The sequence below is a fragment of the Dermochelys coriacea genome, chromosome 5 (genome assembly GCF_009764565.3).
Source record: "Dermochelys coriacea isolate rDerCor1 chromosome 5, rDerCor1.pri.v4, whole genome shotgun sequence".
NCBI classification, from domain to species: Eukaryota; Metazoa; Chordata; order Testudines; family Dermochelyidae; genus Dermochelys; species Dermochelys coriacea.
In genome coordinates, this window is record NC_050072.1 from 78,997,911 (window position 1) to 79,023,312 (window position 25,402).

At 39.1% G+C, this 25,402-nt stretch overlaps 1 protein-coding gene across 2 annotated transcripts in view; it reads left to right on the forward strand.

Moving 5' to 3' along the window:
- SNX2 (sorting nexin 2) overlaps nt 1-14,395 on the forward strand; it is a 58,399-nt gene extending 44,004 nt beyond the window's left edge. Inside the window, exons 8-16 of one of the 2 annotated variants that reach the window (XM_038402471.2) lie at nt 329-404; nt 1,650-1,763; nt 1,999-2,092; nt 8,505-8,710; nt 9,874-10,017; nt 10,659-10,670; nt 13,198-13,278; nt 13,407-13,478; nt 14,237-14,395. In XM_038402471.2, coding sequence (XP_038258399.1) covers nt 329-404; nt 1,650-1,763; nt 1,999-2,092; nt 8,505-8,710; nt 9,874-10,017; nt 10,659-10,670; nt 13,198-13,278; nt 13,407-13,478; nt 14,237-14,287 — 850 coding nt within the window. In that variant the 3' untranslated portion in view covers nt 14,288-14,395. The remainder of the gene's footprint in view (nt 1-328; nt 405-1,649; nt 1,764-1,998; nt 2,093-8,504; nt 8,711-9,873; nt 10,018-10,658; nt 10,671-13,197; nt 13,279-13,406; nt 13,479-14,236) is intronic. The other variant, XM_038402470.2, reaches the window with a different exon arrangement.
- The last annotated feature ends 11,007 nt before the right edge of the window (nt 14,396-25,402 follow it).

Below are 25,402 nucleotides of genomic sequence, written 5' to 3' on the forward strand. Positions count from 1 at the left end.
ATAATAGTTGTTGGCACAGGCCGATAACCAAATGCTGGGTGTATGATATCAGCTTAGGTTTTTTGGGGGGTGGGAGGGGCTGGTAACAACATACACAAACATGATTGGAAGTCACAGCAGAGAGGCAAAGGATTGAAGGGGCATGGAGACTGACCTATCTTCTAACCCTTAGAGGTGATTCCTCCACAACATGGGGCTTGAGCATATTGGCAGAATAATTAAGGGAAGTTTGCACTGCTGCTTGCTCTGTGAATAAGGATATTTCCAGTGCTGTCAGGAGCACAAAATTGTTTTAAGTTATCTAATATTTTAATTTTTAAAATCATAGGTATCTACAACGAACAGTAAAACACCCAACCTTGTTACAGGATCCTGATTTAAGGCAGTTCTTGGAAAGTTCTGAGGTATTCAAGGTTTTCTTTGTTTTTTTGGTTTTTTTAAGTTCTCCTATTTGTTCTCTAGTTAATAATGGTACTTTATACAAAGTAATATATATTCTCATCTTTAGATATGGAGACTTAATCCCATTATTTCCTGTGCATTAATATTAGATTATACCTTCAGTGTGATAAAATGGTTCAAGGTACAAAAACAATGGACTACAGAGTCTCTTGCCTTTACCTCTTATTAAAATGTAGATTAGGTCAGTAATGACTCTGAAGTTACTTGACTGCGCAGCAGTTTATGGGAAATAAATTGGTCTGCCCAGCTCCGATGGACAAATGTCCAAGTCACTAAAATACACATGGCACTGCTGTTGGCTGCTTTCAGCAGAGTGTTGAGAGATTAAACTGGCATGGAAACAAAATTATCCTCTCACCTGAAACCCCTGAAGTCAAGATTGAGGTTTGTTGGTGGGGGTAATATGAAGAAGTTTGCACTGCTGCTGGCCGGACTATATCTGTTCTGTGGATAGAGGACTTTGGTCACCAGTGCTGTCATTCTAGCACATTTCACAAGCATTAAATACACTTTAAAACTCTCTATATAAAACAACGATCAGTTTTATGAATGCACATAATGTATCTGCTGTAATACTTGTCTAATAAGCCCATGTCATTATCCTAGTCATGTTACCCCTACCATACCTAAAGAATCACATCACTGACAAGTGCATCATTACTGGATAACTTAAATACTAATTCTCATGACATTCCTGTGTGAGGTAGGTTTCAAACTTAACTTATATTTAGAAATTAATGTACACAAACACAGTGTGCTCTTTTATACACGACCAAGATATTCTCTAAAAGATTTTCATAATGTACTGAAATATTATTATAGCATCTCAATGTATTTATTGTTTTATACTATATCTAAGCTTTTCTGTCTGTTTCTTTAGTAGCAGTTTGCTCTCTGTAGCATATAGTGGCCAGTTAGGACCTTTGGCTATTTTGTAATAACTTTTGACAAATAGGGTGTTTGTTCCATCTAAATGTAAAGGTACAGAAGAAAAGCAAATGGAAAGTCTATATTTTTAAGTTTTCCTCTGAGAATGTAAAAGTAGTAAATTTAAGAAATTAGGTTCTACTATATTGAAATGTATGGGAGTGAAGAAAACACTACATCCTTTTCAGACCCTCTTGTGCCCAGTTAAACCTCCAGCCTTTTAACCGGTTTGTTTGCCCTTATTTGTCATTCAATTCCAGCTGCCAAGAGCAGTTAACACCCAGGCTCTGAGTGGAGCAGGAATATTGAGGATGGTGAACAAGGCTGCCGATGCTGTCAACAAAATGACAATCAAGATGAATGAATCGGATGCAGTAAGAGCTGATTTTTCTACTTGAATAACGAGACAAATTAATGAGACTCAACAATTGCATTTTAAGGCTGTAGGAGTAGAAAATGGGATATTAATTTACTTATTGGCTTGGGTTCTCAGCTGCATCAGTTGACCACCATGGTTGTACGTGGTTAATTTGTTCCTTTAAAACAGGGAATGTAGTTTGTTGTTGGTAACGTAATTTGTACTGCTTGTTTTTTTTCATCTTTTGCCAGTGGTTTGAGGAAAAACAGCAACAATTTGAGAATCTGGATCAGCAACTTAGGAAACTTCATGCCAGTGTAGAAGCCTTGGTCTGCCACAGAAAAGGTAGGGTTGTTTTTTTTTTTTAATGTGAGTGTTAATTTCAGTACTCAAGGGTTAAAATTCTTTATTAAAACAAACTATTTCATATTGGTGTTAAATTAAATTTTACTATAGTCTTGCAACTAATACAAGGTAAGTTAGCCAGAGACTCAAAGTATACTGTGGTTTAATATAAAACATGCACTTAAACTTCCAACTTAAAATTACCTTTATTATTTTATTTAAACTTATCAAACATTTAGGAACTTCTTTTGTATCCCTCAACTTGCATTTTATTATCCTAAATGTATACAATTCCTATTATACCAATTAAAAAGGGAATTTTTAAAGCTTGCTGTATTGATTATAGCATTGGATTCTTTTCTCAAGAAGACTTGTTTGATTAATACAAGCTTTGCATGAGTGAACTGTCTGCCTCTGATGGTACAAAACATGGGTGATGCACAAGTTTATTCTACAGGTGATTACCAATTCTACTGTTAACAGTCATCCTTACAGGTAAAGCTAAAGTAATTACAAAGGACATATTTGTTTTAGAACAAGGTTGCAGTTTTAACAGTTGATGCAAAATGACTATAGGTAAGATAGGTCAAGAAATGCTTTGTTGTGCATCCTGTATGTCTCATGTATAGTTTACTGTGTAAAAAGTAAGATTATGAATTTACACATTTAAACAAAACGAGAATAAAAATTACATAAATCTATGTGCAACATGGTCAGATAAATGCTGCTGTTGAAACTAACTCTTGAATTAAGCCAACTTTATTTTGAGTAAGTCATTGCATTTTATTTGTCTCTTTAAAAGTAAAAATTGTCAGTAGCTGATTTTTTGTCTGATCAAAGTGGATGGGATAGAGAAGGGATAGCTTAAACCATTGCATTTCTTTAGCCAGACAGATTTTTTTGTGTACAGGGCTTAATAGTGCTACAGAGTATCAGTTTTAGATTATCAGCTATGTCTCCACAACAGAAAGATAGAAATGTAACCTTTTTAAGAAAGTAAAATCATAGCTAACAGCACATTATAACATTTGAGAATGTAGCAAAACTCCAGATTGATATGAAAACACAAAATACAGAACCTTTGTCCCTTATTAACACACTGGAAAATCCTTTAATGATATGTATTCTTCCTCATGCATCCCATAATGCAGGCCCTGTGCCTGCCTGACCTGCTAGTTAGGCCTGATAAGAAGAATAAACAGTGGTGTCAAACGGGAAAGGACTTTATTAAACTCTAAGCAAACATTAACAAGTATCTACAGAGCATGCTAAGTGACTGAAAAATTGGTGGACTTCAGTTTCAAAACTTTTACCAAATGCACACTAGTCCCTGTGCCAAATTTCAAACTACAGTCATTTTGCTGTAACCCTATATTTAATATTTTTTCCACACTTGGAAGTGTGGAATTTTATCTTAAATTGCTTTCCTAAATCTCAAATGAGACTTTGCTCATGTTTTAATTTATTTATATATTTATTTATCTAATTTTTAAGATGTTGATCTTCAGGCAGAGATGGTGTTAAAACTTCAGTCCTAAAGATAGATATTTCAGGATGCTATGGACACATGAAAATGGAAACTTGCTTTGGTACTATATAGGGAGTGTGATCAGTGGCTGCTAGAATTGCAAATAACTGCCAAAGAGTTATTTTTTTGAAAAAGCCATAGATACATGTATTTATTTAAATACCTGAAAAGAAGGAGGAAGACTTTAAAACTATAAAGTTACAAACATTTGTTGTCATCATTGGCCCTATTTATGTGGTGCTGCTTTTTACAATCCATTGTTATCTTAGTTATAAGTTTTGTCAAGTTTCCAAATGGATTACCTGTGACATAAGCTAATATGCGCATAGGCAATTGTTTATCAAATCTTGTTTGTATGAATTAACTCAATACAGCATGATTATTAAAAATGATTTGCATAAAATTAAACATAAACATAAAAATGTGTGTAAGTATTTTTGAAGATAATGTTGAAATATCTTTTATTGGATTCGTATTATACTACAAGTAGGTCATCTTTCATATATTGATGTAAGTGCACCTAATTACAAAGGTGCCACCCATATGATTATGGCAGCCTTTTAATACAGAAAACTGACTTGCCCATCCTTTACCATGAAAAGATTAGAATGGGGGTGTAGGGGTAGGAGGAGGCAGTGTGTATTCTGCAGCAAGTACCCTTAAATTCAATGTCAGTGTTAATTTATTCTCTCATGAAATAACTTCATTCCTTTCCACCCTGTTTCCAAACATGTGCATCTGTGCTTTATAGTTGAACATTCTTATTGATATAAAGCTAGTAATGACATATTTTCAGTTGAGCATTTTTGAGCACAAGTTTTTGCTTTCTTCTCCAGGCAGCATGGCTCCATTCACTGGGTCTTTGTTTTTGTAGTGTTGTCCAGTCAGCCTAGCTCAGAACTTCCTTTTCCCCCGTGTGTGCCAGGGAAGTGGGGAGCATAGCCACACTCAAATACACATTCCCTAGTTTTCAAGGCTTCAGGTGATGCGCTGTTCTCCAGGCAGCTTATTTTACCAATGTAGACTTTTGGCGCCACCTATTCCCTGGCATATGCTGGGCTCTGGCTCTGACCCCTTTATGCTCTATTGCCTGGCTCCATATAACTGTGCGATGAGTGTGAACTGTAAGCCAGGTAATTGCCCTTTGTGGGAAAAGCTGGAGAGTGAGAGGAAGCTGCAGCCGGGTCAGGGAGATAGAGAGCAAAATGTGGATCACCTGGCCTGAGCAGATAGTGACTTCTGTGGTCACAGAATCAGAGAGTCTGTGGGACCCTGAGTGAGGATGAAAGAGAATGCCTCTCAAGTTATTGTTTTGCCTGTCTACACATACACACAGACAACAGTCCATGGTTTTTAAACTCAGTTCACTATTTCAAGATTTTTCTCAAAACCATGAGAGCTAGAAACTTATTTTTCAATGAAAGCTGGGATTCTGGAGCATAGTTCTGTAGCAGAAGGTCAGTTCGACAGAATATATTGGGATACAGATGATGATCAAAGATTTTTTTTACTCATAATTCAGGAGTAGAATTTTACAAAACAGGATTACAGAATAGACACAAGGGCTAGCCTTCACAGGCCAGTGGTTGGGCATTTGAGCCTAATGTTTTTACCGTCATCTTGAATTTTGTTTTGAATTTTAAAGTTGGAGTTCTAGGATCCATAATTGTCTTTCAAAAAATTGAATGTTTTATCTTCATCCTGATTTGTTTGCTTAAGAGAAATATTTGAATTTATACAGGTCAGGCCAAAGCACAGAAATGGAAACCTTTTAGTTTCCTCACTGTCTCCAGCCCCAGTACTTAACGATTTCTTCCACTTCAAGTCATATACTTGATCCTGATACACCATGCTCATTGACGTGAGTTTTGCTGCAGAGAAAGGGCAGTATTTAGCCACCTGTATATGCTTATTTCTCAGTGCCTTGTTTTTGTTCTTGCTATATCTGCTTTTTTTTCTCACATGCTTTGGAAAGGGTAAGTTAAAAGTGTAGATATATTTGCAGAATTGTATTTAGGTGGAAAGTTGAATTACTTTAAACGCAGGCCTATCTCTGGGGAACATCAGTGGTCTTGTCTCAAGAATTTTTATAATCTTTCCTTTCTAATGGGTAATTTATAGCCTCATTATAAACTCTAGGAAGAAACCAGAATACTACTTACTTACTCCTGGGGGAATTCTGCACCTAAAAATTCTGCGCACAGTATTTTAAAACTCTGCATATTTTGTGTGTCAAAATAACACAATATAATCGTGCCAATTTCAATTATTTTGGTAATGTATTTCAAAATACCTGTGAACAAGCATATCTGTAACAATACAGACAAAAAAAAATTCAGGACATTTTTTTTGACAAAGATTCTTTACTAGGCATATTAATATGGAACTTTGTGTAATTGACTTAAACTACAATACAGAAATGTTTTCCTGCACCCCTCCGAAGCAGTGCAAAAGCTTGGGGGAGTTGGGGGTAATGGAGGAGCTGAGGGAGAGGGAAGGAGCCTGGGAGTGAACCTGGAGGGTTGTTAAGTGTGGGTGGGAGAAGTATGGAACAGGGTTTATTTTTGTGGGGGGATTGTTAGGGAGTTGGGGAGCCTCCCTCGTGCAGACCCCGGTGCTAACCCCTACCCTCTCCCATTTAGTCAGGCACATCTGCTCCTGTCCCCGTGTGTCCCTGCAGCTCCCTCCCCCATCCCCATGTGTCCATCCAACCCCTCCCTCCCATTCAGCCCCAGCTCAGTGCTGTCTCCCTGGTTGTTCCAGAGCCCAGTACCGGGTTTACAATGGCCCTGGTGGCACCAGGCCCACATGTGGAAGGGGCCCACAAAGGGTTAATCCAGCCCTGGCCACATCCCAGCAACGTGAAGAGTCAGCAAATTCCCAGCGATGGCTGAAACAGTCAGCAGCCCAGGGAATGAAGCGCACAGGCGCAATAGGGACTGGGTGTTGCAGGGTATACTGGGAATTGCAGTTTGCATGCTGCTGTGTTCCCCTAGGCCCTGGAACCTGCGTTGCCAGCTGCACTACTAGTCCCAGAATACCCTGTGCCATGCTGCCCCAGCAAGGAAATTGTCTGGTTCAGAGAGAAGGTTCCTGGCGCTGATCCCGCTGCACCTTCCCTCTCTCATGGGGCACAGGATGGTGGCTCCTGGCTTGCTCCCCCACCCCTGAGTCTCCCCTGCTCTCCTGGGGTGGTGGGGAGCTGGGGGTGGCTGCAGTGCTGTGACTTCCAGCATGCAGCCCCCTGGCAACCCTGATGCCTGGCTGCGGGCTCCTGGGCACTGTCTCTACCCTGCAGCTTCGTGGCACGAGGGTGGGGAATGGTTGTCTATGGTCCCCAGGAGCAGGAGGGGCGGTGACAGCAGGGCTAGGCAGTGCTGGCTGCCACGCTCCCTGCCAGTGGGAATGCCCAGAAATCCCCCCTCCCACTCTGGGGTGGGGGAGGGGTGCAGCACAGATTGGGGGGAAAGGGGCAGTTGTGGGGCAAGTCCAAGTGCGACGGAGGAGTTGGCGATGACTCGTCGGGACGGGTGAAAGAAGCAGAGTATGAAAGTGGGGGTTGATGGGACAGAGGGCGAGGAGAGTCTGGGTTGAAGGTGGGGGTTGGGTGTGGGGGGATGGAGAGAGGAGAGAGTCGGGGTTGAAGGTGGGAGGTTGGCTCGGGGGGGGGGCAGTAGAAGGGAGGGACATGATAGCCCTGGGGTGAAAGTGTGGGGGGCAGTAGCAGGGAGATTGAGGAAAGCCTTTGTGTGAAAGTCGAGTTAGTTGGGTGGAGTGTGGACAGTAGGAGGGATGGGAGAAGAGCCCAGGTGTGACGCTTTGGGTAGGGGTTTGAGGCTGGCTTGTGGTAGCCTTTGTGGTAAAGTGTGTGCGCGTCTCTCAGTGGCCCTTTCTCCCTGCAAAAAATGGGCACCTGCAATTTTCCTCCCCACACTCGTCCCCAGTAATTTTACTGTTTCACTTGAAGTCATGAGGGGTGGTGAGGCAAAAGGAGAAATAGGCTAAAGAAACTACTTAAAAAAGTTTTGTAAATATTATTGTATCAAAGTAGAAAATGCAGCTTTCAAAAAATGTATTTACGAAACAACTTTGGGTGGAGGAGGTGGTGGTGTGGAGATGCAGGTGCAACTCTGACTGCTACATTCGGGCTTAATATGGCTCATAAGTGTACTAATTGAGCACTTATGTTCAGGGCCCCAAGGAGGCCCTGAGTGTTTAAACAAAAAAGACAAAACTAACAAATAACCCCCTCCCTCACAAACCAAATTCGAGAGTATTCTAGGTATATGGATGCTAGCCCAGATTATCTGTGGGCGAGTGGAGGTCTCAATCAAGTGTGCCTTCAGATATCTCGTTTTGTTTTTGAATAAATATTTTCATCCCCATCCCGGCAGTACCGCGTCTACTATGGCACCAATAGCACCATCGCGCCAGGCCCACCTCAGAAGGGGCCCATAACAACCACATGGGGGCCCACAAATATGTTTGGCACCGGGATCACAAAAGGTTAATCTGGCCCTGCCTGAGTCCATGCCCCAGTCTATCTTCCTGCCCCACGCCCCACATTAGCCTTTCTGAACCACAGTCTGAGACTACCCAGCAACCCCATGTGCCCTGCTCCATCCATCCCGTGCCTCCTCACCTGGCCCCGCTTTGAGGAATGCAGCCTCTTCGCCTCCTCTCCAACGGCTGGCTGTCCTCTCCTGGCTCCGCAGCAGACCTTGATGGGCGAAAGGTATAACTGTAGCGTCTCTCCAGCAGAATCTGTATTCTTGGAGGGGAAACACATCTGCAGGGGGACATGAATTATGCACAGTGGTTCAGACTTCCCCCAGGAGTAACTTCTGAAAAACTTTCACACTGAATTTTACTCTTATCTTTCAGAGCTTTCAGCCAACACAGCTGCCTTCGCTAAAAGTGCTGCTATGTTAGGTAACTCTGAGGACCACACTGCTTTATCTAGAGCTTTGTCTCAGCTGGCAGAAGTTGAGGAGAAAATAGACCAGTTACATCAAGAACAAGCTTTTGCTGACTTCTATGTGTTCTCAGAACTGCTCGGTGACTACATTCGTCTTATTGCTGCAGTAAAAGTAAGCACTGTTTTAAAAATGTAACCTGTTTATCTTGCTGCAAGATAGGGTTTATGTTGAAGGTCGCAATTTCTTCACAGGCTAAGAATGCATGGGCAAGAGAAGGGAAAGTAAATGCAAAACTGTTACAAGGAGAACTGTGACTTCAAGCTAGCACTGAAAATTGCTAGGGAGACTCCCCTTTTTCCAGTATTGCAGCATCCCACTATATAAACTGTTGTGTAATGTGGATTAATCAAATTCAACATTAATCAAATCAACATCCCAAACATTGTGTAAACTTAAATGGAGAATTTATATATGTGAATGATAGTCCTAGGAAGTATGTTTATTGAATAAGGACATTGTACTGTTCAGTATGGTGTGCTTATTGTATTCAGATATGGAAAATATTAACTTGCAGTGGAACACGAGTTACAGGGCTGTACTTTTGTCTTAAAGATTTTTTTATGTGCCTGGAGGCCTTAATGTGAGATGCCAGAGTGAAAAATATCTATTGTAGCTCTATTAGGATTTTAAAAGCCATTGTAGGAGTGTTCAGTGAGGGTGTAAACTGTGCTATCTGGTACCAGTAGCTTTTGATTACTTGTTGGGGATGTAAGAGAGTGTTTCAACAGTAATTTATCTGGATGTATCTTTCAACATTTTATCAGAAGTTGTGTTTTGGTTTATAAATTACTTTAAGCTTATGAACACTTAAAACTTAATTCTTACTACTTTGATCTGTTTCCACCAAAACATATTACCGGACAGCTGAGTGGCCTATAAAAACGAAATCAGTGGTCTAAATGCAGATTCTAACAGATTAGTATTAACATACTAACCCTCCATAATTGGCAGCCTTGTCAACAGTCTTGGGAGAGAGAGAAAGGACTGAATGGGTATAGAGAGTAAACTGTATGTTCCCAGGAGATGACCCCTTGCATGTACTCCTTTGTCTGTGGATATATGGAAGACTTCATTCTGCACTAGTCAGATACTTTTTTATAATAACTGTATTAGAAAAATAAAGACAGTTGGATTAGGAGACATTTGCAAGATATCTGATGCAGAGTAGGTCTTACTCGGTCATTATTTCCTGTTCTTTAATTTTACAGCACATTGTCATAGTTAACAGGATACTAAAAAAATAATAATTTTCTGTTGCATTATTACTCTTACAGGGTGTGTTAGATCATCGAATGAAATGCTGGCAGAAATGGCAAGATGCTCAGGTCACTTTACAGAAAAAACGTGAGGCTGAAGCAAAGCTCCAACTTGCCAACAAACCTGATAAACTGCAGCAAGCTAAAGATGAGATAAAGGAGGTAATCGTTAAGTTGAATGCCTGACTACCTATTTGTATTCTGAAGGCCTAAATTTTCCATTGATTCATTCATCAGCATAATGCACTACTTTTATATGGATTTTTATTTTTAAATCACTTACACATTTGCTATTTTCCATGTTTACTGAAATTGTTAAAAGGAATGGTATTAATTAAATATAAAATGTGCACAATTATTACACCAATATGAAATCTGTAAGGCGCTTTTATTCTCTCTTACAGAATGGGGAGGGGAACAAAAACACAGAAAGGTTCAAAAACATTCTTTACTGATTGAGTCAGTTTACTTTTATGCAGTCAAGTGACTGTCTGTCTTCTGGCTTTTAAAACTAAAGTGCATCACTAAAGTAAATTTAAAAAGACTATTTGAAAACTATTTCCATGTTTTCCTTATTGGTGCAACGTTTCCACATACACATACACATACACATACACATACACATACACATACACATACACATACACATACACATACACATACACATACACATACACATATATATATATACGTGTGTGTGTGTGTGTGTGTGTATATATGGTATAATTTCAGTAAAAGTTCTTAAATATAACATGTTGAAGTTTGTCATAATTTATACACTTTTTCTGTCATGCTTCACCAAGGAAATTGAAGAGGTAGGACAATTTTTTTTTTAAATTTGAATTTAATACACATACTCTAAAGAGTGTGTACCAACTTTGTCATCAAATTGTGGGAAAACATCACTGCATAATAGAGCTTAAAATCTTCACAGTTTTGTTTGGCTGCTTCATTGGTCACTAATCACAAGCTGCTTTGTCCTTTCTGCACTTTCACAGTGTTTTGTATATTAGACTTCAGGAAGTTTACAAATAGAACTTGGCCTTCTCTACAAAATATTATACCACCCACTGGCTCTCGTGTGCTGTTGACTTTTTTAGGAGAATCATTGATTGTCCCCAAATTGTCTCAATGGCTGCTGGACAGTTTGGTGTTACTGCCATGCACAAACTCCAAACTGTGAATTGTAACTAATTACCAAAAAGAGGAAACTCTCTATACCCATTACACCAAAAAAGATGTTTAAATATTCTATTGATTTTACACTAAAGGAAATGAAGGACAGGGCTGGCCTACTTGGGCCCAAAGCAGGATTCCTTTTTTCTACTAGGAAGTACTTCTCCACAGGAGAAGGATTTGTTGCAGAAACCACAATTCCAAATATTGATGACTTTAATTTTAATCAGATTATTGAGCCATACTCAAATAGCTAAAAGCCACTCCAGAGTGTGGATTAATAGTCCTTGTTAACTTCCCAGGCATGAAGCCCATGAGTGGCAAGATCCTCACTTGTGTCTCAGCTCCTTTATACCTGGTAAAAGGGCTGGAGTGGTATATAGGGACCCTAAAAGCTCCTTTTCCAACCAGGGAAGGATTCCCCTGGAACTGTAGAAGATGGCTGTAAGATTGAGTTCCTTTGATCCCTTCTCTTCCCCTCTATCCCCCCATCTTTAGTATAGAGGGCATGCTGAGCGCAGAGCTGGCGGTGGAAGATCTGATTTGGAACTGGGATACAGTACTACAGAGATTCTAGGCAGTGCTGCAGCCCATAGGTTAGCTCAGGGAGGCTGTCATAACTTGACAGGCCCCCAGGCATGCCTAAGGGCTTGTCTGTCTGAAAAGCTAGTGTGCAGCAAGCTGGGGTAAATCTACAGCTCACTAGCATGCCACACACTAACTGGTCATGTGGACCATGCTACCGCACATTAGTGTGCATTGACCTAACACAGTCAGTTACTGTTCAGCTTGCTAATGCACTATAGATTTACACTCCAGCTTTGTATGCACTAACTTTTCATCTAGGCAAGACTGCCTAAGTTAATGCCGGGAGTCTCTCCAGAACAGCCCAGGAGAGGGATGGTGCAAAGGTGGCTCAAAGCTAAATACCCCACTATAAGCTTTGAATTCTGTAGTGCACCTCTTAGAGGCACAGCATAGAATCTCCCCTAAGGTGTACATCAAGAGCCTACTGAAGCACGTCCTGTTGTGGCTTATTGATTATTCCATGTCAGAATGGGCATTTGAACAGTAAAGATCAGGGAAATTGGAATAAATGTACTTTTAAATGTTAACTTTCTTTTATTTTGTTGTATATCCAGCTATAAAACTATTCAAGCATTGTTCCTTGATGCAAAATATATTGCAGTGCATCCTTTGCTATGGTCTTAGTACTGAATATCACCTTTTTTATAGAATTATCTGGAGAAAGGGAATAGTATTTTCCTGCTGGCAACCTAGTATAGATTGATCTTACTAAATTTTTGTTGTGTTTGACCTCTTGGTTGGTTTATAAGAAGATGATTGTACCAGGCAGCTGATCCCCATGCTTCAGTTGCACCAAACTAAATTTGTCAATCTCAACCTCTGAATGTTTCTTAAAACCTGAAGCCTCTTTGTATGAAAGTGAAATAGGCTGCAAGCATTGAGAATTGCAAGCCTTTTTTTCTATCTTCTCAATTTACTATCAACAGCAGCTGTGCACATTGTATCTCAGTTTGTGCAGGGAAGAGAGCAGTTTCTGAAAACTGGCTACAGCAGTTATGGACAAGGTACCATACCTGGCAATGCTGTATGTTGTGCAGCTGGAGCTTTCTCCATAAGCTAGGGATAACTAGTGATCCTGAACCAGGCTGTATGTGGCAGTGAAATATTAATGGCATGCTACGAAGTATGACAACTTAAGGTTTTTAAAAAGTAACTTTTTAGGTAATTTAGTTTAATTGGATGCTCCTTTTACAGGCAGTGCCATCAAAGGTTTCACTAAAGAACATTTTAACTGATATAGGAAGAGTTTGCTGTGAATAATAGGCTCTTGCTAACAAGTCTGTATAATTAGCTCTAAAGAAGCTATTGTTAAATGACAGATTTTTTTGGCATTCTTCAGTGTAAAATATAGTTGGATTGACATGCCACTAACTTGAGTTTCCCTAAAATGTTGCTCTGTCAAATTTAAATTAAATACTCTTACTTTTCAACACCAAGCAAATAGCATTTTGTTGAAATAAAATGCTTTCTCTCCTTAATTTGTTAGTGCTGGTAGATTATAGATAGAACTGTCTACTTATTCTAGGTATGTGAATGAGTAACATGAAGTCTTATCTGTGCACGTTTTTCCTTTACCAGTGGGAGACAAAAGTTCAGCAAGGGGAGAGAGACTTTGAGCAGATCTCCAAAACCATACGCAAAGAAGTGGGAAGATTTGAGGCATGTATACCTGTTTTATAAATTCAGTGACGATCTCATTTGCTGTAATGATCTAATAGCAATATGGCATTCTAAAAAATCAGTTATTTACGTTAATCTACCAGAATTACTGTTTCATTTATTAACAGAAGGAACGAGTGAAAGACTTTAAAACTGTTATTATCAAGTACTTAGAATCATTAGTGCAAACGCAACAGCAGGTAAGCTAAACTTTGCGGAACTCATTCCATGGGTTTCATTACATTAATTTATTAATTAATTTATTCATTCATTATTTATTCATTCATTCATTAATTTATTTACATGTGGATGGGCTATAGAAAGTTTACCTTTTCTTGAAACAGCCACATTGGTCTTGTATGCAAAAACTATAAGATAATATAGGTACTCTCACTTAAGACACTTGTATGCTTCATAATCTCAAAAGTAAATTTGGAAGTATGGAATTTTTTTAGTCATAGAGTGAAGTGTTTATAAATTATTATGGGAGGGGTGTCTATTTTAGTTTTAGAAATTGAGTGTTTGGATTTTAGTGTATTCACCTGACAGATACAAATGCTGAATGTCAAACAACAGTAAAATTACCTTAAGAGTGGGTTCAGTTCCCATGTGAGTAATGTATAAATGCTATTTCGGGTGGAAAACCTTCTTTTCCGTTACATGTAAAGTATCCTAATCCTCCATCTTCCATCAATCCAGATTCTTTCCAAGTCTCTCACCCCATCACGTTTGCTAGAAGTGGAGTGAGAAATCTCCCTAGAGGAGAGCTACATTTGTAATATATGCATGCTTATTGTGTAAAGACAAATGACTGAAGTGTCAGCTTTTAGAGATTGCCACATAGTAATGAATGGATTTATGTAAGCATTACTACCTGGTGCTTTCCTGCAATTGCCATGTTGGCAGAAAACATGCTTTTAGAAAATGCTGAACTTTTTTTTTCTTCCTTTTCCCTAAGCTGATAAAATACTGGGAGGCATTCCTACCTGAAGCCAAAGCCATTGCCTAGAAAGAAGTATATTCCAAACCAGAAGACATTTTGGATGTTTGTCCCGGTTAAGCTAAATACCACAGTGAAATCACTTTAAAATCATTCAAATAAACCACTATATATTTTATGAATTACCATGTCTTTTTTAATATACTACAGCATTTTATTAACAAGCTGCATGTCCTGACCCTCTTTGAAGTGGACTGTGGCATGATATTCTGCAATATTTTGCTGAATTGAACACTATTGTGTCTTAATACTTGCACTAAAATGTGCACTGCAAGGCCAGAAAGTTACAATATTTTTGTTCTTTACAATACAATATGTTCTGTAGTATGTTTACCTGATCTTTATTAAACAAATTTAATTGCATTGATTAATGTTCACTTACACATTCCTGTACAAAATCATGATTTTGTGATTACAAAAATAAAGGGATGTACCTTGTGAAACATTAGTTATACATTATTTTTACTTTCATTTTTCTATAACATTAGTAATTTTCTAGATTAATTAGAAGTAGCGTTTCTAGTAAACTGGAGATAGAATTTTAGAAACCACTGACAGGAACTATAGTTCTAAATTAACTATTTAAATAAAAAGTTGGCACAAGGAGTTAAGTTTCTGTACACTAGCTGCCGTGGCAGAATTAAACTTAAATGTTAAAAGGTTATGAAAAACATTTTATTAGTGTTCTTGGAAAAAACACTTTCTATTCTGCCAACTTTTAAATCCCACTCCTTTCTCATTTATTTTTGAAACACTTATTTGCCAAGATGATGGATTCTTAACTCCTTCTAAAACTAATATGATCAGTAGAATGGAGACTGTCTAGTGGTGATGGGGGCAGGTGTAAATTGAACTCTTTTTCCTGAAAATAGAGTATCTTGACAGTACATGGTTCCTTCATCAGAGAATATCACCTACCTGTTCAGATACTACAACCACACTGTCCTGATGAAGTTAATCGAGATCAAATCGTGGTCTGATTATCATGTATCTTCTGAGACTGATTACGAGGGGAAAATCTCTTGTTCACATTAATATTTTGATAATCACAGGGATGGGGCAGGGAACAGGAAAAAGCACATAAGTAGTTTAATTGGGAGTGCACAATAATAAGTTTAGTATGTTAGTTTTTTTTAATAAGGCTATGATTTTTTATTAGAGAATTATCTGCATGGAGAATAGATTTTATTTGTGTAGTCTGCATATCTATGCTCAAGTTTTAGTATTTTGCTTACTATGTTTGAGGTAGGAGTTTAACTACTGACACAGAAGGCATACAAACTATTTTAGATTGGTGGTTTTGATTCCATTCAAGTTATTTCATTAGTAATAGCATATAGAACTGCTTGCTTTTCATTTCCAGAGTAGATGTTTTAATGCTAAACAGTTATGTCAAACGATCACTAAAAAACTGTGTGCACTTCACTACCTCCTACTTACTAAACTCTGATTTTAATCATAAGAATGCTATAGACTGTGTATCACAGTCCACAAATTCACTTAGTCCATACTTGGTTGTAAACAAAAAGCAATATTTTTATAGTTTGCATTCTTGAACAAAATGAATACAAACACTTGCTGGTTTTTCTTCTCAGCTGATATTTCCTGAATCAAACACAACACAAGGAAACTCTGTAGCTGAATTTTCATTAGTTGAGCAAATTTCATCACTATACCCTTATCTGAGCAGACCCATCATCATTATTGGGAGTTGAGGAGAAAATAAATGGGCAAAAAACCATGAGACTATGCACTTAAAAAAGAGAGAGGTACTTTCTGTGGCCTGATATTTGGCTTTTTTTTTTTTTAGTATTTTAAATCCAATCAAGTCGGTAAGAAATAGTAAACTTTAAATTCTTATCTCATATAAGGTTAGAAAACCCATTTACATTGGAGAAAGTCCAGAGAAGAACTACAAAAATGATTAAAGGTCTAGAAAACATAATCTATGAGGGAAGATTGAAAAAATTGGGTTTGTTTAATCTGGAGAGGAGAAGACTGAGGGGGACATAATAGTTTTCAAGTACATAAAAGGTTGTTACAAGGAGGAGGGAGAAAAATTGTTTTTCTGAATCTCTGAAGATAGGACAAGAAGCAATGGGCTTAAATTGCAGCAAGGGAAGTTTAGGTTGGACATTAGGAAAAACTTCCTAACTTTCAGGGTGGTTAAGCACAGGAATAAATTGGCTAGGGAGGTTGTGGAATCTCCATCATTAGAGATTTTTAAGAGCAGGTTAGACAAACATATGTCAGGGATGGTCTAGATAATATGTAGTCCTGCCATGAGTACAGGGGACTGGACTAGATGACCTCTTAAGGTCACTTCCAGTCCTAATATTCTATGATTATTTGGCCTACATAATATAATTAAGGTGTCTCATGTAGTGCCAGTACATAAGATAATTTTTTTCTCTGAGAAGCTTACAATCTAAAAATTACAACATCATCCCTTCTTCTTAACCATGTCTGAAGTAATATACCTTGACCATCTCCCATAGTGGGGAGTTGCTCAGAAGTCTTCTATAACTTTAACATCTAGGCTGAACTCCCTTCTGTGTAGTTATATAATAAATACCTTTTCACTAAACATTTTTCCACCTCCTCTCAGCATCTTTTAGTAGCTTCAATCTTTGCATGCCTATTAATCCCAAGATTTGTACAGTTTTTACTGCCCCTCTTGTGTTTTCAGGCTTTTTTTCATATACATATTGAATTTGAAGGTTTAGTTAGAGATGCATTTGATGATATTCTAAAATTCCAAGAGCCGTATGTTTGTCTAAATAGTGTCATCTCCCTAGTTCCATGATCAATATTATACAAGTATTTTTTCACACTAATATCCAAACTTCATATTTAGTCTACTAGCCATGGGTCTGTTGTAATTGTGCAACTTTACCAGTTTGTATCTGTGTACTGAATTGCCTGTCCTTGAATATGGCTGTCTGTTTTAAACTTTCCTGATCATCTTGCATTAGTTGTCTATGAGTGTCTTCTATTGGCTATCCATCTGTCATTTTTTTGTTGTTACTTGTAAATTTTGATTTCTGTTGTATGCCTGTTCTACTACTTACCCCTATGGAATTTCACTAGATATAAGGCTCACAACTTTGAGGATTTATTATGGATTACTGTTCCAATTTATAATTCAGACTGTATTTTTTATGTAGTTGTATCTCATTTGGCTTTTATATAGCAGCATATCATGTTTGGTGGTGGTAGTCCATGTAGTAATTTTCATCCTGATAATAGACTGCACTTATCCTGCACCACTGAATAATTCCCCTGTACTCTGCCCACTAATCTACCTTTCCCACAATTGACACTGAAACTTTCTAAGTGTATTGATTGTATGCATTATAGGGCCAGCATTGTCTTCCTTCTGTGTTTGTACAATACCCATCAGAATGGGGCCCCTGCCTTATTAGGGCATTTAGGCACTACCACATTATAAATATTTAGTAATATAAAAGAGGTAATTTTAAATTTTATTTAACTCACTTAGGATGACTTTGACTTTGCCACTCTTGAATAATCTAGTCATTCCAAACAGATGCTGATCAAGCCTTTATAACAAATTATTCATAATATTCTCATGTTACAGGAATGTGATAGAAAATAATGTATTAAATTGTTGACTGTATCAAGTTAATAGAACAGTTTAGTGTGCCAAACTTTTGTTGTCAGGTTAAATTCTTAAATACCCTAATATCCTGTCTAGAATACTTTCCTTCCTCTTCTTTCCTGTGCTTTTTAAAAGCTCTCTATTCTATCTGTATCTGCCCAGACACTTGAGTAAAGTTCCTTTGTCTTCAGATGGAAATAAAATAATGAACTTCTTGGTGTACTTACCCAGTATGTAATGAATTTGATGGCTCAAAAATACACTGTTTGTCTCCAGTTGTGACAGGAATCAGCTTCCTCATCTGCTAGCTGGGATAGAAGAACCTATTTCAAAGACTTAGACTATCCACTGTGCGCAGCTGCTGTCCAGTTAACTGAGACATCTGCAAGCCAAGTATTCCCCCTTTCACATAATACCTGATGTGGAGCTGGTTGAAAACTTTCCAACCAAACATTTTCCATTGGAAAATGCCGGTTTGACGGAACCCAGGCCGGGGAATGGTGGGCTCCCTAGCTATATTTTTGTTTTATTATACCAATTTCAATAGGAAATTGCCGGTTACCAAAACAATTAGCATACCAATTTTAATAGTAATGATCAATTATCAAATACCAATCGATTTTATGTAACAAAATATGAAATAACTTAAAATAATAAGTCCGAATGCTTTGTCATGACATAATATTATATTGAAATATTTCAACTTTTATTGTAAACTGATATATAAAAACAAGTCATAGATAGTAAAATCTAAACTATTTTAGTAAAAACAAAACTTCAGAATTTCCTGTAGAATAGGAATTCTAGTTTCCAGCCAGCTCTAGCCTGACATAATATCTGGCATATGGAGTCCTGCTTTCACTGTACAGAATTGCACTAGAGTAGACCTAAGCCTTTCATTAATCCAAATTTAACTGCAAAAAATCCAACTCCAAATCGGATGACCTATGGGTCCATACTTCGATTTTTAATAAAGGAAATAGTCATTCTTAGCCCTAGTGCTTCCAGGTGTAATTCAGAAGACCAAAGGATAGTTTTGGGTTCAAATTAGAGCGTCATTTCTTTGCTGAATACAAACTTTTATTGTCATCCCAAAGTACAAGGGAGCAGCTAGTTAGTTGTTTAAAAATTTCTTAATGAAAATCAGGATTGGACCAATCAACATACCTTGAATTACTTGTGGCCATGACTCATCGAAAGATATGGGTGAACCAGTACAATACAGTTTGCAGATATACCAGCTGGAACACTAGGTCAGTCCTGTGCTTGAATGAGGTCCGTAATGTTGACTTCATTAGCACAGCCAGTTTGGCTAAATTTCTTACTTCCCAGGGCCAAGAATTCCCCAAAGAATTTTTTTTAATTTGGTTTAAATTCCAAGACATGACTAGGAGTCTAAGGAATCTTGCAGAAGGTCAGAAGGAGAATGTCCTCTGACATCAAAGGGTGAAGGTTGTAAACCATTATTTGATCTTTTTAATTATCTTCCAAATTTTCAGACAACTTTATTTGAAAATTTGACATGTCCATTAACCAGCTGCTGCTTGTTGTTATGGTATTTAGCTATAATTTGTTTCCCAGCCTTAAAGTTTGGCACAAAATTCTGTGATGTTGTCCAGGGAAAATAAATTGAGACTTAAATTTTTGGTTAAGTCAAAGCCATTTTATTTTGTTTGTTTGTAATGCTTGGAAAGAACACATAAAGGAGTTGCAAATGGGACACGTTTCAAACAGCCAAAGACAGCAGCTTTTTGAATGCTCTCTGACAAGACAGCGCTTTAACGATTGTTTGGATACCTGCCAATTTTTTTTTTTTTAAAGTCCTTTAAGACAAATTATCAGGATAGATTTGAGACAGTTATCCTGCTGGTTACATATAAATCTCTCATGACCAGAAATAAAATACTGAAAATTGTATGAGGCAAAGAACATCTAGAATTTCATATACCCAGATTGTACTTCAGTACAGAAGAATTTTTTTGGTGGTTTTGCAGGCAGCAGGGATTATTGTCATCCATCCGTGTGGTCCCTGCTACTGTGCACTAAAAGTTACATATTGTATTTTGACATCAGTTGGACCTGCTGGGTCAGAACAGTTGATCAAAATACTGGGCCTTGTGGGAGTGCACTCAGAGACACCAGAATGGAGACAGAGATGCAACTAGTCTGTAACAGTGACAGAACTTACTCTACTCCAAGCCAAAAGTTTGTTTGAACTGTTGAGAATAGCTGAGTATTCAGTGCTGTGAATCAGTCATTATTATGAACCTATGACCAAGGGATGTTTCTACTTGGCATGATGTCTAAAACAGATTTATCAGCAAGGGATTTCAGTTATCCAGACAAAAGATCTGGCCAATATCTTTCTGCTGCTTTGCTTCAAGGCTGAAAAAAGACATGCGTATTCCTAGCCCACTGCAGTTTATTTCAAGAGATGTGAGGCTAAGATTGCCATACTTGAAAGGCTAGCAAAGAAATGCTAGCATTGGCTTTGCACACAGCCTTAAGAAAAACTGTAGCTGTAAAAACATATTGTATCATCTAGCTATAAATATATGTATATTGCCAACTATTTAAAAATATTACTAAAGAGAGAGAACCTGCCATCTTGCTTCCAGCTCATGATGAAATCTGTGTAATTTAAAGTTTTAATGTTCTGAGCAAACAGTTCTTCTCATCCTATATGAAAAAATTCTGGGTCATGGCAGGAGGAATTGAACTAACTTTCTTTACTGCAAATAGTATATGATTTACTACTTCTCCCTTCCCGAGAGTAAGGTTAGTGGGACCTGATCCTCAGTGGTCCAGAGTGCCCCCCCAGCTCCAGGACCTGAAGTTGATGGAGCTCAGCAAAATTCAGCCCTGGTAAATCTGTTCTTCTCTGAGCGCCTTTGTGCATTCCAAGTAATGGGATTCAGCCCCTTTAGCATTGAGCTGCAAATGTCAAGAGGCATTTTATGAATACTATCATTGCTGTGGACAGACCATAAAGGATGATAGTGAAGTGATTTGATCCCACACAGAACTGGAGGTATTTCGGATTGGGCAGGTTTTACTGCTACATGGAAGCAAGCATCCTTTAAGACACAAGCTGCGTACCAGTCCCTTATGGACAGGGATGGGTTAATGTACCCGATGACAACATTCTGAACTTGAAAGTTTTTATACATCTGTTGTGGTTTCTGCTGTCCAGGATGGGTCTCAGACCATCTCCTTGCTTGGGTATTAGGAAATATCTGAAGTAAAACCCCTCCTTGGTGCTGCACAGGAACTTCATCTATAGCACCCTTGTGAAGAAGGGAGCTTAGCCCTCCAATACGAGTTTCTTGTGAGAGGGGGTCCCCAGAGGACAGGGAAAGTGAGAGGGCCTGGTATCTAATATCCAGTGCTCTGCAGAAATCTTGAACAAACAATGAAGAAAGAAAGAAAGATGAGGTTCAAACCATAGGGGGAGAAGTTTCAGCTCTTGAGCATCCCATTGAAATTGATGCTTGGGAGCTGGTGGCTGGGATGATGTACAGCAAAGGATTCTGCTTCTATGTTGTGTTCTTTTTACAGGAGCCATTTTAGAAGAGGCCAGAGGTTGATATCGCCTCTGAAGTAGGGTACTCTGCTGTTACTGAGCAGCTGAAGATTGGCTTTAGAAAGCCTGTTTAATATGGCTTTTTTTTTTAGTAGCAGATGCAAATGAAGAGAGTCCCAGAGATGGGACAACTCTCAGACTTGATCTTTTCCAGAATGTTATCTGACTTGTAACAAAAAAGTTCAGTGCCCTCAAAGGGTAGGTCCTCAATTAGCTTCTAAGAGTCTGGCGCAAGGCCCGATGTTCAGAACCAAGATTCTTTTTCAAAGCTATACCAGTGGTCATAACATTGAACCTGAGGTGTCATAAGCTGCCCTCAGAGCATACCTGACTAACGTCTTCCCTCAGTAACCAGTCACTTTGCAGCTTCTCTTTGCTCTTCAAGTAAATAATCCAAAATGGTGTTAAATAGAGTCCCATAAATTGCAGAAGTATCATGACATAACTGCTGGGCACTTTGCCACACAGGAGCCTAAGGTGGTAGTGGAATATATCTTTCTTCTACCTGCATCCAATCTACACTCTTCCCTATGCAATGGAGCAGTCAGGGATGCTCTGCTACCTTCAGACACTTCCTGAGCTGCAAAATAAACTTACATGGAGTTGGTCCACAGAAGAAGAAAGAGAGGTTATGTACTGGTAACTGTTCTTCAAGAGTGGTCTCCCACTACCTGCCTGCTGTCCCCTGTCTTAGAATTTTTTGTATTACAGCCTTAAGAAAAGGAACTGAAGAGGCCTGGCAGGTGAGTTTCCTTATATAGACGCATCCAATTATGCCATCCTAGCGCAAAACCTTACTGCTGTCCCCATCCCCCAGCAGACACAGCTTTTCTATACAGCAACTTGTGCGGTGCTGAATCCTATTAGTGTGAATGCCCAAAGGCAACTCTCAGAGAACAACTGTTACCAGTAAGTAAACCTCTTTATCTTCTTTCTTAAAATCAATAAATCTGCAGTTTTAAAGTGCTGTTCTGCTCTGAAAACTGATTGTAAAAGTGGCACCTTCTCACCCAACCAACTGGGTATTCAAAGTCTAGCTTGCTTTACTGACTAAAATAAGAGAGGGCTCTTAATTACTCCTATTAGCATAGCTAATAAGGGTATGGAAGACTGAACTGGCATCTGAGAGTCATGTATCAACAACATTGATGAGTAAATTCAGTTTGCAGAATCTTTATTGTTAGGCTCTGAATTAGCAGGCTCATACTTGACTTTCCGATTCTAGGCCTAGTTTGTAGGGCTAGCAGCTACAGGAGGGGGAAAAAAAATCTTTGTGCTAAAATCAGCAGCTTTGATCCAGAACCCAATGCAAAACATTGACTATTGAATTACCCAATGCCATTTTTAATTAAGAGTAGAAACTAATTCTTAAAAGGGCCTGCTCATTTTCAACAGGAAAGCTGTCACCTTGTTTCTGGTTCAAAAATTTTGGTGCCCATCAGTCCTTCATCCTTCTAACAATTTTGCTTTTAAAAATCACTAGTGGGACTTATATATTTTAATATAGAAATATAAAAATTAAGCTATTTTACATCTAATCCAAGTATTTGCATTGCAACATTTAGTGGTGTAAATAAGGGAAGAAACTGTGGAGGATACACAGTTTCCTCTCTTTTTTTGTTTTGTTTTGGGTTACTTTTTTTTTTTTTTTTTTTGTCTGCAGACTGACCACAACCAGGTATGGTGACTCCACTGGATAGGCTAGAATCACCCAGAAATTGGGTGTGGCAGGCACTAGGTGTGCTCATGGATTGTTTGAAACTACTTAGGCAACTTCCATTGTAGGCAAGTTGCTTGACAGTGAAAATCCAGAAAATGGAAGCAATGAGAAGTCAGGAGGTGGGAAAGGAGTTGATAATAAGAGTTTCAGAGTAGCAGCCGTGTTAGTCTGTATTCGCAAAAAGAAAAGGAGTACTTGTGGCACCTTAGAGACTAACAAATTTATTAGAGCATAAGCTTTCGAGAGCTACAGCTCACTTCATCGGATGCATTTGGTGGAAAAAACAGAGGGGAGATTGATATACACACACAGAGAACATGAAACAATGGGTTTATCATACACACTGTAAGGAGAGTGATCTCTTAAGATAAGCCATCACCAGCAGCGGGGGGGGGGGGGAAGGAGGAAAACCTTTCATGGTGACAAGCAAGGTAGGCTATTTCCAGCAGTTAACAAGAATATCTGAGGAACAGTGGCGGGTGGGGTGGGGTAGGGGGGAGAAATAACATGGGGAAATAGTTTTACTTTGTGTAATGACTCATCCATTCCCAGTCTCTATTCAAGCCTAAGTTAATTGTATCCAGTTTGCAAATTAATTCCAATTCAGCAGTCTCTCGTTGCAGTCTGTTTTTGAAGCTTTTTTGTTGAAGGATAGCCACTCTTAGGTCTGTGATCGAGTGACCAGAGAGATTGAAGTGTTCTCCAACTGGTTTTTGAATGTTATAATTCTTGACATCTGATTTGTGTCCATTCATTCTTTTACGTAGAGACTGTCCAGTTTGGCCAATGTACATGGCAGAGGGGCATTGCTGGCACATGATGGCATATATCACATTGGTAGATGCGCAGGTGAACGAGCCTCTGATAGTGTGGCTGATGCGATTAGGCCCTATGATGGTGTCCCCTGAATAGATATGTGGACAGAGTTGGCAACGGGCTTTGTTGCAAGGATAGGTTCCTGGGTTAGTGGTTCTGTTGTGAGGTGTGTGGTTGCTGGTGAGTATTTGCTTCAGATTGGGGGGCTGTCTGTAGGCAAGGACTGGCCTGTCTCCCAAGATCTGGGAGAGTGATGGGTCGTCCTTCAGGATAGGTTGTAGATCCTTGATGATGCGTTGGAGAGGTTTTAGTTGGGGGCTGAAGGTGATGGCTAGTGGCGGTCTGTTATTTTCTTGGTTGGGCCTGTCCTGTAGTAGGTGACGTCTGGGTATTCTTCTGGCTCGGTCAATCTGTTTCTTCACTTCAGCAGGTGGGTATTGTAGTTGTAGGAATGCATGATAGAGATCTTGTAGGTGTTTGTCTCTGTCTGAGGGGTTGGAGCAAAGGCGGTTATATTGTAGAGCTTGGCTGTAGACAATGGATCGTGTGGTATGATCTGGATGAAAGCTAGAGGCATGTACGTAGGAATAGCGGTCAGTAGGTTTCCGATATAGGGTGGTGGTTATGTGACCATCGCTTATTAGCACCGTAGTGTCCAGGAAGTGGATCTCTTGTGTGGACTGGTCCAGGCTGAGGTTAATGGGGTGGGATGGAAATTGTTGAAATCATGGTGGAATTTATCAAGGGCTTCTTTTCCGTGGGTCCAGATGATGAAGATGTCATCAATGTAGCGCAAGTAGAGTAGGGGCATTAGGAGACGAGAGCTGAGGAAGCGTTGTTCTAAGTCAGCCATAAAAATGTTGTATAGTCTATCCAACTATACTCTTAGCCCAGCAGAAGAATCTGTCCTAACTCGGGGCCTCTCCTTTTGCCCCTCCACCCCCACAAACATGATACAGTTCTGTGGTGACCTAGAATTCTATTTTCGACGTCTCCAACTCAAGGAATATTTCCAACACACCTCTGACCAACATATTAACCCACAGAGACCTTCCTACCAACACTACAAAAAGAAGGATTCTGGGTGGACTCCTCCTGAAGGTCGAAACAGCAGCCTGGACTTCTACATAGAGTGCTTCCGCCGACGTGCACGAGCTGAAATTGTGGAAAAGCAGCATCGCTTGCCGCATAACTTCAGCCATGCAGAACACAATGCCATCCTCAGCCTCAGAAACAACTCTGACGTCATAATCAAAAAGGCTGACAAAGGAGGTGCTGTCGTCATCATGAATAGGTCGGAATATGAACAAGAGGCTACTAGGCAGCTCTCCAACACCCCTTTCTACAAGCCATTACCCTCTGATCCCACTGAGAGTTACCAAA